General features: G+C 42.0%; 1 protein-coding gene across 1 annotated transcript; it reads left to right on the top strand.

Moving 5' to 3' along the window:
* The first annotated feature begins 1485 nt into the window (after window positions 1–1485).
* LOC149286556 (keratin, type II cytoskeletal 8-like) lies at window positions 1486–7816 on the top strand. Its single transcript, XM_089494025.1, has 9 exons — window positions 1486–1845; window positions 3971–4179; window positions 4626–4686; window positions 4781–4876; window positions 5681–5845; window positions 6322–6447; window positions 6550–6770; window positions 7408–7463; window positions 7608–7816. The coding sequence occupies exons 1-9, from the start codon at window positions 1486–1488 to the stop codon at window positions 7814–7816; spliced, it is 1503 nt and encodes a 500-aa protein (XP_089350151.1).
* Window positions 7817–14756: the final 6940 nt, after the last annotated feature.

Here is a 14756-nt window from a genome sequence, read left to right as displayed (position 1 = left end):
CACAAGGATATTTCCTAATTATTTCTATGCATTTATATACATTTATATCCTTACAACCAATGGTAAAAAAGTATGGTGGGAGCTCCCCTTTAATATATATCAATCTTCATAAAGAGCCTCTTGTTATTTGCCCTGTGTGTGGGACATCGTACAGTTACATCGTGATGAGGCACCGCTTTGTTGGAGAAAATAAATCTAATTTAGCTAAACTCTTATCATAGCTAAAATCACTCATCCCGTTTATTCGTTTTGTGGTTCTTTGTATTATTCCTGATTCAATTACATCTTTTTTTCTGAATTGACGCTCAGAATTGAGTCTCTAACTTTCTTCTTGTGATCATTATCTCCTTTTAAATATCAGGAAAATATTTCCCCAGTCCAATGCAACTAGACCAAAGGATATTTTGCAATAACCACACTGAGCTCCCACAGAACCCTTGGGTTAATGCCATCTGGAACCTTATTAATCTTCAGTTGTTCAAGTTGCCCTTTTACCTCTTCTTTAGTTAGCCTCTTATATAGCGAGATTGATGTTATATGTAGTATTTTTCTGTGAATGTTCCACCATTGGTAATACATTGGGGTAAATAGGGCCAGATCTTATCATTGTCAATGTTAATTTCACTGTCCCTTATTTTGGTGCTCTATCAATAAAATATACTGCGATATTTAAATAAAAGGTAATAATAATAATAATTATATATAGAAATTTGACTAGTAAATATCTCCAAGATGTACATTACTTGTTTTAGTTTATGTATTGTACTTTGCTTGGTAATCATAGTTTTCATTTCTATTTAAGATTATGGGGTTGCCTTAATGATTACTTTAATGAAAGCATTGGGAGTTCCGTAATAAAAACATGGCAACGTGAGTATTAACAAAGGACAATCTCTAGTAGTCGCTGTATTACGTCGATCTTGGCTTCTGTGTGAACATGATGGGAGTTGCAGTCCACACAGCCGGACCCCCAGACCTGTCACGTCCATTGTTATCATATTGGGATAAGGTGTTATGCTGCCTCTGTCCAGCATGAATAAGCCGGTCTCATGGGTTTATGCCCATTCATAAACCTGCCATGTCCACCTCTCCCTGGTCACACCCTCATTCCTGGCCAGACAGGACATCCTCACCCTCCGTACTGTACGAGGTTGGGCTGAGGGGTCACATTCCGAGACCCACCCACTCCGAATAACCCATTCAGTTCCTCTATTAAAACGCACAAAAGTCATTGCAGAAGCTGCTCCTCTGGTGCCCCCTCTAGCGTTGACTGGGAGCAGCAGGCTGTGTCCGCCGCAGCAGGTGGTGACCCCGCCTACCTTGTGTCCCTACCCAGCCACTCAGGTGCGAGGTGGGGTTTGCCCCCCTTCCCTGCTCCATCACGTTATATAAAGGCAACCGCTCCCACTCTGCTCAGTCTGTCCCGAACTCGCAATCCCGCTCAGAGCCCACTCTTACGCCACTGACACTCAGCAAGTCGCCACCATGTCCGTCAGAGTCAGCAAAGTGTCTTACCGCAGCTCCAGCAGCGCTGCCCCGCGCTCTGCGGGCTTCAGCAGCTTCTCTTACAGCGGAGCCCCCGGTGCCAGCAGAGCCAGCACCGCAGCCTTCAGCCTGGGCTCCAGCTATGGAGGAGGATCCCGATTTGGCAGCGGATACAGGACAGGCTATGGAGTCGGGCTGGGCTCAGGTGCAGGTTCTGCTGGTATCACCGCAGTCAGTGTCAACCAAAGCCTGCTGGCCCCCCTCAATCTGGAGATCGACCCCACCATCCAGCAAGTGAGGACCCAGGAGAAGGATCAGATCAAGACCCTCAACAACAAGTTCGCTTCATTCATTGACAAGGTGAGCCCCCGACATCCATTGTGACAACCTGGCATAGAAATGGCTACCAGGACCAAACCTGAGCAGGTGCCTTGATAATCTGAGCAACACTCAGCCTGATGAAGTGATCAGTAGTCTGCCTTTAAACCAAGGTAGGGAAGGGGTTAACTACCCTTGGCCCTAACCCAACATTCTCCATTACAACACCAGGTTAATATTTTACTGTAATCGCTGTTCTGTATCAGCGCGTCTGGGCATTTAATTTATAAACTGACATATTGTTCTTTTTTTAAAACTATTAAACAGCTTTTTTTCTTATGAATTTATCTGAAGACAAAGCGCTTCTGTTTTGAGGATTTAGGTTCCTTCCAAAGTGTTGTTGAGATGCCCATAGGTTATAACAGCTACTGAGCCCGCAAAACCCTTTGGGCGATTCTGTAAGCAATGCGAGCGCACTAAAATCTGTAATTGTCGCATTTATTTAAGCTCTATGTAACTGCGCAGAAGCATTAGGCATACTTTGCTCTGGCACGCATAGGATTCTGTTATTTGAATTATTTTCTGGGGGGGAAAAACAGTTTTCAGGAAGTCTGTGCTGAGTCCGTTCCAAAAAATACAAAAAGGCACTGCAGGCTTGTCCTACAGAGCAGTGTTCTCACGAAGATAATAATTAACGCTAGATATGCCAACCAGCCCAGGCTTCTAAAAGTTAAAGCCACAAGGCGGTACTTTGCATATACCACCTTTCCCACTCCTGGCATGAAATGAGTTAAATTATCTGTTAATGTTTGGCAATGCCACGCTGGGTGATTTGACTACCTGTGTCTTTTTTTTTTTTTTTTGCTACCAAAAGTGTCTCTACCAAGGAATAATAATTTAAATGAAAAATTAGACAATTTTAATCAATATTATTTCGCATAATAATTTTTAAACCTTTCGGTGTCGAGGAGCTGCGCAGTGAATTAATCGCACCGTACCGGTGGTGAAAGTTTTAAAATTGTAACCAGTGCTGTGATGTAATACCCTCTGGCCAGTGCAATTTATTTGCCTATTTGTATTTCTTCTGTTACTGTGAGTGATAGGAGTGGCTGTATCTGTAAAATGTGGGTGTCAACCCAGAGCTTATCGTGATCAGATTGGGTTCTTTGTAGGTGCGGAATACTGTTTAATTCATTCTCCGGTGGTTATCGGCTTCCTTTTTAGTTTATCTGCAGTGGAAGGGAGTTGCCCTCGGGGTAAAATGTTACCTGCCGTTATTGCCTTATAGGGGAATGCAGCGACGCTTCACCTAGCCTTGCCCTCCCTGTGCATGCGCAGCATTATCTGATGCCACAAAGTACACAGAAATACAGCGCGCCTTCACACTGAAAGCTGTTACCCATTGTTTTCTAACATAACCAATGCACATATCCCAGCAAACACGTTAACCGTTATATGAATAAATAAATTCTAAGTGTTTGGAGAATCCAGTTTAGCAGACCCTTGTTTTAGGGTTTTCGTGCTCTGACGTGCTAAGTATTATGTGACGATCACCATATTTTACAATAAATCCATCAATTTGAATTATGTAGTGTCACCAAGATGATGATGATAATAATAATAATAATCATTAATATATTATAATATTTTGCTTTTTAGACCATTATGTTTATAACAATTGACAAAGCCTTATTAGCCCAAGAGAAAATTTAATCTTTAGTTGAAGTTGATACCCTGAATTGGGACAACCGAAAAAGGCGTACAATTGCATAAGCGTTCAGGACATCAATGGTCTCCTCTTTAGATGGAATTCCATCCGAAGAAGAGACCACCAAAGTCGAGTTTTTTTTAACGTTACATTTTTTTCTGTTGGCCCAGTATTAGTGTTGCCCGTAGTATCTGAATAGAGTAACGCCATAAAGGAAGATCGACCTAAAGTAAAATACGTTTTGTTGGGCGTAAAGAGAAATATGCTGCGTGGAACTGGTCATATTATCCCAGTTGCAAAGTGCTTTTTTGTGAACTGGATGTTGGAGCCCTGGTCAGTCTACAAAATACATATTGGCATGTTTAGGTAACGGGAACATTTAAAAAAACAAACACTTTTATACGGTGCTTATTTACTCTTCTCTATGTCTCCTATAAAGCTTACATTATCTGTTGCCAGGTTCGCTTCCTAGAACAACAGAACAAGATGCTGGAGACCAAATGGAGTCTCCTGCAGAACCAGAAAACCACTCGCAGTAACATGGACAGCATGTTTGAGGCATACATTAACAACCTGCGTCGCCAGCTGGATACCCTTGGACAAGAAAAGCTCCGCCTGGAGTCCGAGCTTGGAAACATGCAGGGTCTAGTGGAGGACTTCAAGAACAAGTAAGTTGGCTTTAGTGTGGTAGTCGGGGTTACTTACACAGTACACTGGATCGTTAATGGGTAACTTTATCTGTCCTCTTTATTGGAGAAGACCAACCTTTGCCCAATGGATAAAGATAACTTTTGCTGGGTTTAATTCAATATGACATTGAGTTGCTTTTTTTTGGAACGATTTGTGATGTAGCAATTCTTCTGCAGAAATTGGAAGCTTTTTATGACCTTAAATGGTAATTGAGGAGCAACTGTGCAGAACTCCTGAGGGACAGTACTGCCAAATATCCTTTGTTCCTATAAAAAGTTTGTCATCTTGATAGACATTTCAGAACTTCCACAAGTTTTTCACAAGGAGCTGTGGTAAAGGAGTTCATCGCTTTTTTAGTAACCATCCCAAAACTGCTCCATAATTATACCATTCCATGATCCATCACCTTTCATGTCTCTTACAGATATGAAGATGAAATCAACAGGCGCACAGAGATGGAGAACGAATTTGTCCTTCTCAAGAAGGTAGGTTTTTAACATTTTAATATGTTCTGGGTTGCTAAGCACAGAAATCAAGCAGCATTCTCACGAAGATAACATAATTTTATGTATCTGATAGGATGTTGATGAAGCTTACATGAACAAGGTGCAGCTGGAGGCACGACTGGAAGGCCTCACAGATGAAATTAACTTCCTGCGTCAACTGTACGAAGAGGTAAGAACAGGCGGAAAAAAAAAAAGAGATTTTTACAGATTAATGTAAACAATATGTGTTTTTAGAAACTTGTTATACTAGACGGATCGGCTTGCTGTCCTAAGGACTTCCCCGATCATGTAGAACCATTTTTATAAGTTATTCTACCTACCTGAAGGTGTTGGTTGTGGCAGCTTTATAAGGTAGAAAGGAGAAGGAAATATAGTAAAATGATTAGTAATGCCTATTTTGCTCTAATGTGAAATAGTCATTTACTTTTAATATTCAATACTTATGCAAATATCTCTAAATGGTTACACCAGGGCCGGCCCGACAATGGAGCCGAGTGGGGCAACCGCTCCAGGCGGCACTTTTGAAGGGGCGGTTTATCTTACCAAGTTGCCAGTACCCGCTCGGCGCCCCTCTCTCTCGCCTCTGCGAGCCCTCTAGCTCAGTCTCGGTGCCTGCTTCTAATGTTGAGCGCCGGAAGATGACGTCATTTCCGGCGCTCAGCATTACAAGCAGGCACAGAGACCGAGCAGGGAGACTCACCGCAGGGCTGCTGAAAGGTAAGTGGGGGGGGGCGGCAAGGAGAGGAAGGGTAGATAATGGGGGGGGGGGTCTCTTGGGCCGGCCCTGGGTTACACTGGTTGAAAAACAAAACAGTGGTTGTAGCTTGTTTTTGTAAATAAATCTAATTATACTAATATGTGAAGGTGACAATGTTCTAACTTGCAGTCCTTTGTGAAACGGATGACTTTTGCATGAAATGTCCCCTCCCCAGCTGTGTTGTCTGTCTGTTAACCTTGGTCGTCTTCTTTGCAGGAGCTGAGGGAGCTGCAGTCCCAGATCTCAGACACTTCTGTTGTTTTGTCCATGGACAACAACCGCAACCTTGACCTTGACAGCATTATTGCTGAAGTAAAAGCTCAGTATGAAGAAATTGCCAACAAGAGCCGCGCTGAGGTGGAGAGCATGTACCAGATTAAGGTAAGACTTTTATTGTGGACCCCATGTACTGGAAACTTTACCTGAGTTGAACACGTGTGTGTGGGGGGGGGGCATTTAAAAGTGATTCCTTTGTTGGCTAACCAAGGAGGTGGATTATAATGTTCAAGACTATGTAGTTTACTACTTTAACACTGTAATGAAAAATGCCACTGCATTCCTTGCGTAGATGTGTGTATGTCCACCCCTAATGTGTGTTAAGAAAGGTTGGTGTTGTATCTCCTGCCTTAATTGCACTTAATAATATATCTTCAGGCTTCTAGCATCCTATAAAAACAACAAATCTCACCATGATTGAGACTAAATTGCAGTGCGTTGGTGATACCACGGGAGTTCCTTTGGCCCAGGCATACATTTTTAAACGTTTAGGAACTTATTGTCATTACCCCATTGATTAGAACTATGCATATATAATTTGTGCATTATTTTCATTTACATTGTTATAATAAATCACACAGTATCAGGAACTCCAATCCTCCGCTGGACGCCATGGAGATGAACTTAGGAATACCAAGAATGAGATCAGTGAGCTGAACCGCTACATCACACGGCTGCAGTCCGAGATTGATGCTCTGAAAGCACAGGTGAGCGCTACTATTCATTACTTCGCCATATTTCACCTGTACTATATTTGTCCTGTGGGGTACTTTAACAGGAATAGACATTTAACATTATTTTCATTTCAGCGTGCAAACCTTGAAGCTCAGATTGCAGAGGCTGAGGAACGTGGGGAGTTGGCACTGAAGGATGCTAGAGCCAAACTGTCTGAGCTGGAAGCTGCTCTGCAGAAGGCCAAGCAGGACATGGCTCGTCAACTGAGAGAATACCAGGAGCTGATGAATGTGAAACTGGCTCTGGATATTGAGATCGCCACCTACAGGAAACTGCTGGAAGGAGAGGAGAGCAGGTATAAGGACAATTCACCTCCTCTGTGTATTTATTCCCTTCTACCAGTGCTTATATGAAGGCAGGCCACGAGTCTCCGAACTGTTAAATTACAACTGATACTGCAAAAAGTAGAGGTGATGTTAGTAACATAGTTCATAAGGTTGAAAAAAGACCAAAGTCCATCAAGTTCAACCTATATACATATTGTGTCCCTACTGTGTTGATCCAGAGGAAGGCAAAAAACCCTTATGAAGCAGATGCCAATTGCCCCATACCAGGGGGAAAATTCCTTCCCGACTCCAAATATGGCAATCAGAATAAATCCCTGGATCAACGTTCTGTCCCTATTAATCTAATATCGATAACTTGTAATATTATTGCTTTCAAGAAACACGTCCAGGCGCCTTTTGAACTCTTTTATTGAGTTTACCATCACCACTTCCTCTGGCAGAGAGTTCCATAATCTCACCGCTCTTACTGTAAAGAACCCCCGTCTGTGCTGGTGTAGAAACCTTCTTTCCTCCTGCAGGCAGGACCACTATAGTAGACATTATCAGATTATGTAAGATTTACATAATAAACATAACGCATATTTATTTCTTTATGTTTTGGGATTTGATTTTAACACTAGTAACACGTCTCCATTTTTTTTAAAGGCTGGAATCAGGAATACAGAACATGAGCATTCAGACCAAAACCACAGGATATTCAGGTAATAACTAGTGTCAGAGTGCATTGAATGAACTAGAATTTGGAACTTTTTATAGTACCGGTATTTACAAACCATTGTAACAGATTTGTTTCTGATTAAGTATTAGGTATCACAGAAGTAACCCTCTGAACCTTGCTTTTGCAGGAGTTAGCAGTGGCTACAGTGGAGGACTCCAGAGTGGGTATGGTGGCGGGTATGGCAGTGGTTTTGGAGGAGGTTACAATGTGTACTCAAGCAGTGTGAGTTCCCCCCTGGAAACCTCCCGAACCAAGCGCAGCATTGTAGTGAAGACAGTGGAGACCAAAGACGGAAGAGTGCTGTCTGAATCCTCAGATGTCTTTTCAAAGCCTTGAGCGACTTTCTTTCCAGCACCATGCTCCCCCACAGCCAGGACACTTGACAGATGAGCCTTCTCCAAGGCAGATATCAGATTCATCGGTTAGAAGTCTTAAGATGCTTCCCTCAATGGGTCTGCCATTTATGAAATGTACAGACCCTGCTTGCCCTAAGGAATTGACAAATTTACTAATGACATTTGATGGTGCTTGTACAATACAGAATGTTGTCTGCCCACTTCAGAAACTGGGCTCATTGGCAAAATCTGATTGTAAATCTACTATAAATACTACTGTGTCCTAGTCACCAAGATCTTACACTGATTCCCTCTCAGCAGGCTCAGCTTAAGGCAGACTTGGCTAATTGTGGGCTCAGCTGTGGTTTCATAACACTTTTCTTCTTCCTTGGCTTCAGTTCTTACCACTCTTTGCAAAAAGTCACTTTTGAGTTTACAACTCTACTCCTTCAGACCTCTTGCATTGTGCCTTATTGTCCATCCGTGCTGGGTGGATACTGGAAGTGCCTAATCTTTTCTTGCACATTCAGATAAAACTGTTAATAAAACTTTTTATTTTAAAAACAAATGTGTCATTTTAAAGTCTTTTATATACAGCTAAATTAGCCTTACTAACAAAATGAACATTGTTTGGGTGAATGGAGTGGTTCTGTAAGAGCATTAATAAGAATATATGGAACCGGTGAGGGCTCGCAAAGGAGAGAGAGGGGCGGGTACTGACAACTTAGTAAGTGAAAACCACTCGGCGCCCCTCTCTCTCCTCCACTTTAAAAAAAAAAAATGACGCTTGGGGCAATTGCCCCACTCTGCTCCATGGTAGGGCCGGCCCTAGATGGCACCACAAGAAAAAATATTCATCTGTGCCCCTCATTTTAATATTAGATAGCATAATGTATTTACAATCTTACTTTTTTGTTACATTAATGTGACTTTTAGAGCAGCAGAGCACCATAGTATACTTGTATCCAGCAAAAGAGAACATGTGTGCTTTGATCCTTATAAGGTGGTATCTTCCTAGTGTCAATATTTTGGATCTGTACAGGCCCGGACTGGCCATCGGGCACACCGGGCATTTTCCCGGTGGGCCGGGCAGCCCAGGGCCGGATTGACGTAGGGGCTGATGGAGCTGCAGCTCCAGGCCCCTACCTTAAAATAGGCTCAGTCAGGACCGAACTGACTGGGCCTATACGGCCGCATTAACGCAGGGCATAAGGGGCACCTGCCCCTTAAACCCGCAACAACTGCGACCAAGTCCGCCACTCTAGGGGGCCGGGCAGCCCCCACCAGGGCAGGCTTTAGGGGTGCGCGGCCACACAGGGCTTAGATTAAAACATCGGGGTTTTTTTTTTTTTGGTTTACTTTATTTAACATCCTTCATGTTAAATAAAGTTTGCTTAACTTTTTTAACATGGAGGATGTTAAATAAAGTTAAAAAAAAAACAAAAAAACCCCGATGTTTTAATCTAAACCCTGTGCGGCCGCGCACCCCTAAGGCCGGCCCCCTAGAGTGGCGGACCCGGTCGCAGTTGCTGCTTACTCCGGCAACAAGGTAAGTAGGATAAGGGAGGGTGGTGCAGTGAGAAGGGGGAGAGGGGTTAGATAGAAAGGGGTAGAGGGGATAGATAGTGAGAGGGGGTACATATTGAAAAGTGGGGAAGGGGGTACATAGTTAGAAGGGGCAGATAAGAAGGGGATGTGGAGAGGGGGTAGTGTGAATGCGTACCAGAATGAATGAATAAATGTGTGGATGAACTGTGTGAATGTGTATGAGAATTAATGAATTCATGTGTGGATGAATTGCTTGAATGATTTGTGAGACTAGTAACATAGTAACATAGTTCATAAGGTTGAAAAAAGACCAAAGTCCATCAAGTTCAACCTATATACATATTGTGTCCCTACTGTGTTGATCCAGAGGAAGGCAAAAAAACCCTTATGAAGCAGATGCCAATTGCCCCATACCAGGGGGAAAATTCCTTCCCGACTCCAAATATGGCAATCGGAATAAATCCCTGGATCAACGTTCTGTCCCTATTAATCTAATATCCATAACTTGTAATATTATTGCTTTCAAGAAACACATCCAGGCTCCTTTTGAACTCTTTTATTGAGTTTACCATAACCACTTCCTCTGGCAGAGAGTTCCATAATCTCACCGCTCTTACTGTAAAGAACCCCCGTCTGTGCTGGTGTAGAAACCTTCTTTCCTCCAACCGTAGAGGATGTCCCCTTGTTATAGATACAGTCCTGGGTATAAATAGGTCCTGGGAGTGATCTCTGTACTGTCCCCTTATATATTTATACATAGTTATTAAATCCCCCTAAGCCGTCTTTTTTCCAAACTAAATAACCCTAATTCTGATAATCTTTCTGGGTACTGTAGTCCTCCCATTCCCCTTATTACTCTGGTTGCCCGTCTTTGAACCCTGTCCAGCTCCACTATATCTTTCTTGTACACTGGTGCCCAGTACTGTACACAGTATTCCATGTGTGGTCTGACTAGTGACTTGTACAGTGGTAGAATTATTTCCTTGTCGTGGGCATCTATGCCCCTTTTGGTGCACCCCATGATTTTATTTGCCTTAGCAGCAGCTGCCTGACACTGGTCGCTACAGGTAAATTTACTGTTAACTAAAACTCCTAAGTCCTTTTCCATGTCAGTCGTCCCCAGTGTTTTCCCATTTAATACATATTCCCAGCCTGGATTTTTCTTCCCCATGTGCATAACCTTACATTTATCTGTGTTGAACCTCATCTGCCACATCCCAGCCCAAGCCTCCAACCTATGCAGATCCATTTGTAATCGTGCACTGTCCTCTATTGTGTTAACCACGTTACAGAGCTTAGTATCGTCTGCAAAGATTGATACTTTACTATACAATCCCTCTACAAGGTCATTAATAAATATATTAAAAAGAATAGGACCCAAAACTGACCCCTGTGGTACCCCACTAGCAACAGTAACCCACTCAGAGTATGTACCATTAATAACCACCCTCTGTTTCCTATCACTGAGCCAGTTACTTACCCACATACACACATTCTCCCCCAGCCCAAGCATTCTCATTTTATGTACCAGCCTTTTATGTGGCACCGTATCAAATGCTTTGGAAAAATCAAGATATACGACATCCAGCGATTCACCCCGATCCAGTCTTGAGCTCACCTCCTCATAAAAGCTGATCAGGTTAGTTTGACAGGACCGATCCCTTGTAAACCCATGCTGATATGGAGTCACACACTTATTTTCATTGAGATACTCCAAAATAGCATCTCTTAGGAAACCCTCAAACAGTTTACACAAGTTAAACTAACAGGCCTATAATTCCCCGGGTCACTTTTTGTCCCCTTTTTGAATATTGGCACAACATTTGCTATGCGCCAGTCCTGGGGAACAGACCCTGTCACTATAGAGTCCTTGAATATTAGAAATAGGGGTCTGTCTATTACATTACTTAACTCCCTTAGAACGCGGGGGTGAATGCCATCTGGACCTGGTGATTTGTCTATTTTGATTTTTTTTAGGCGGCACTGCACTTCTTCCTGGGTTAGACAGGCGACATGTACTGGGGCAGTTATCTCATCCTGCTGTATATTACCTGGCATTTCATTTTCCTCTGTGAATACAGCAGAGAAGAATATATTTAATAGATTAGCTTTTTCCTGATCCCCGTCTATAACTTCTCCCTCATTACTTTTTAAGGGGCCAACGCTTTCATTGTTAACCTTTTTACTATTTATATAGTTAAAGAACATTTTGGGGTTTGTTTTACTCTCTTTGGCAATGAGTCTTTCTGTCTCCACTTTTGCTGCTTTTATCTGATTTTTACATATTTTATTTTTTTCCCGATAGCTTTTTAGTGCTTCCTCACTGCCTTCCTGTTTTAGTAGCTTAAATGCCTTTTTTTTGCCATTTATTACCCCCTTTACATTTTTATTTATCCACATTGGTTTTCTCTTGTTCCTGACTCTTTTATTCCCATACGGTATGTACCTTTCACAGTGAGAATTTAAGATATCCTTAAAAATCTCCCATTGAGTGTCTGTACTCTTGTTTTTGAGGACATTTTCCCAATTTACAGTGTTAAGGGCTTCTCTTAGTTGATCAAACTTTGCCATCCTAAAGTTCATGGTTCTTGTGGCTCCTCTAAGAGTTCCCTTATTGAAGGACAAGTTATAATGTATCATACTGCTTTAATGAATATGTGTTTGTGTCTATCATTAATGTTTAAGTGATTTGGGGAAATGAAAAGATGGTACATGAAGGGTGGGCTTTAACAATAAATAAATAAATAAAAATGGGCTGCTCAGGCTTAAATGCCCGGGCCTATTTTTTGTCCCAGACCGGGCCTGGATCTGTATCAGAAGAACACACCACTGTCCAGCTCCACCATGAGTGATGCACGCCTGGCAGTTGTCTGGGATGCCCTGCTGATTTATTAAACTATTCAAAAATTGTCCTACGTTTAGCTGATACTGTATATCTCTCCTAATCCTTCGTCTCCATGATATACTGTTTACCTTGAGCTAACCCTTTTACAATTGCATAAAACATGCTAAAAATAATAGAAATGCCCAATTTAATCCCAAAATTGTAGGAATTAATTGGGTATATTATTCTAAGCACCTGCAACATTAGCATCATCCATGCAGCCTTTCAAAATAGTGTTTGTGGGAAATTGCACAGTACTGTAAATACCAGCGGAGCCTTCAAGGTGGAGGGGTACTGTATACAAGCATTATGGGAACCAAACTCCCAAATAGTTGGGAAGTACTAGGAGGAAATTTCTTTCTAAATGATCATGAGTGAGACTATTTTACAGTATGCATGTATGGGTTTTTGCTACGGTATGCATGTTTTTATTCATACAACCCGAAGTGTTTTATTTATTGAATTACATGCTTTTGACTTTGGGTGGCCCTTTACAACTCTGTTCCAAAGCAACCCTTGTAGATTTCCAAAGGTCAAGGGTGTTGGTGTCTTTTTTTTTTTATTATTTTTTTTTACTATATTTACATAGGGTGTGGGCATGTTATAAATCACATGAATCGAATTTACTATGCAACAATTATGTACCGATACTTCACAGTCAGTCAATAAGCAAAATTGTACTATATGGATGATAAGGCTGATCACTTATCACTGATACCCTGGATCACACTTACTAATGAAACCATGCTCCATGCCGTTGAATGAAAAAGTAGAGGCATGTTACAGTGACACTCCAGCCATCATGTGCACTTCATGGTCTCCCTTCTGCAAATACATGGTGATTTTGTTGGATTATGGAGGAAAAAGGCAGCTAAAGGGCTGCAGCTTCTACCTCATTTAAGACCTGTTATGGTTGTGGAAGAATGCATATTAAAGCTCTCATAGAGCATTCTTTTTAGTAGGAGTGTCATGGAGAGTACAATGTCCCTTTAACAGTTATTATAGAATTTTGGGATTACAGATATTGAATATCCATTTTTTGCTTTTAAAATCTGGGTTACTAAACCTGATGTTTTTTTTTCCCTTAGTGCATATTTGCTCTGGTGCCATGTGACGGCAGAGTTGACTTCTTATGCAGCGAAGACTGTAACCATGGTATGAGGAATGACCTGTGGTGCTTGCTGGGAATTTCTGGAAAGCATCCAGTAGAAGAAAGCACATGAACTTTGAGCTGAGTTAAAGTGCTCTTGCTTCAGCTCGCTCAGAACAACTTTTGTTTGCCGTCCAAACAACCCTGAGCTTTCGATCTAATCTGGGCTGGGTTGTGTAAAATGAAATTGTTCATCGACGGAAGAAGGCATAGTTTTATGTTAATCCCTAAGAATTTTAAGGTTTTTTTTTTAGCAATACTTACGTAACATCCCTGTTTAGAGTTTACAGTTCTTTTTATTTTTTATTTGTCTCATATTTCTAGCAGGTAAGGATAGGAGCAAGTAGGACAGGATGTCCCATAAATCCTACTAGGCACTTTGCTGTAGCATACTTCCTAACCAGAGCCGGACTGGCCACTTGGCACAACAGGCGAATGCCTGACAGGCTGCCAGCGGATATCGCCCAATATACTTGTAATCTGCTATTCAAGCAGCCAATCAGGTTCTGCCATGTGCTGTGTGGATTAATACAAATGGCCGCACACTGCACAATTATGAGAATATGAAATGTGACTGTATGGATTCAGATGGTGGCCGTACATATGTCATTCTGTGGCTGTCAGTCTTAATTTGCCAAGGATGCTTAGTTCTTCTCAGTTCAGCCCTGCTCCCAGCTGTCCCTTTTTAGGAGAGACAGTCCTTTTTAGGACCTTAACATCCTGTGCCCCTCTTTTCAGGGCAGGCCGGAGAGATGTTGGTTGCATGACCACATTTCCAGCAACTGATCTCTGCAGCAACTGACTCCACATGTAGGTCATTATTATAATCTTTTGTAGGGCCCCCAGGGCCCTCTGCATTGTCCCCTTTTAACAGCATTGTTTCTACATGAACTTGTTCTTGCCTTGCATGAGTGCTGCGTTGTTTGGTCCATGCAGTGCCCCTGCAGAAATCATATGAAAAACTATTTAAGATGTAGTTAGAACAAACTCTTAGGAGACTACAGACAATTTGCACATGACAATTATTTCTGCATTTTTTTCTTCAGATTATCCACAACTTTATCTTCAGCCATAAGGCCAAACATGCACATCATGCCTATTATTGTCATGGATCGCAACTAAGAAAATGAATTATGGGCCTGAAATGGCCTTAGATGTGTGCCACTGAGTCTCAACCTTGTTTTAATTCTAGAAAGGATGGGCTGGTATTCATTAAATGCCAGAGCCTGTTTGCAATATGTGTAACCACCATACCTGGGGACTTTTGTTTCTACCTCTCTCCTCTCACAAAGCAACTTCCTCAGAAGAAGTCGAGCTAGGACCACATATGCAGGAAACCTATTTTTCACATATTGCTGA

The sequence above is a fragment of the Sceloporus occidentalis genome, unplaced genomic scaffold, assembly GCF_023333645.1.
Source record: "Sceloporus occidentalis isolate IW3139 unplaced genomic scaffold, rSceOcc1.0.p SCAF_68, whole genome shotgun sequence".
NCBI classification, from domain to species: Eukaryota; Metazoa; Chordata; class Lepidosauria; order Squamata; family Phrynosomatidae; genus Sceloporus; species Sceloporus occidentalis.
This window is presented reverse-complemented; position numbering and strand designations above follow the sequence as displayed.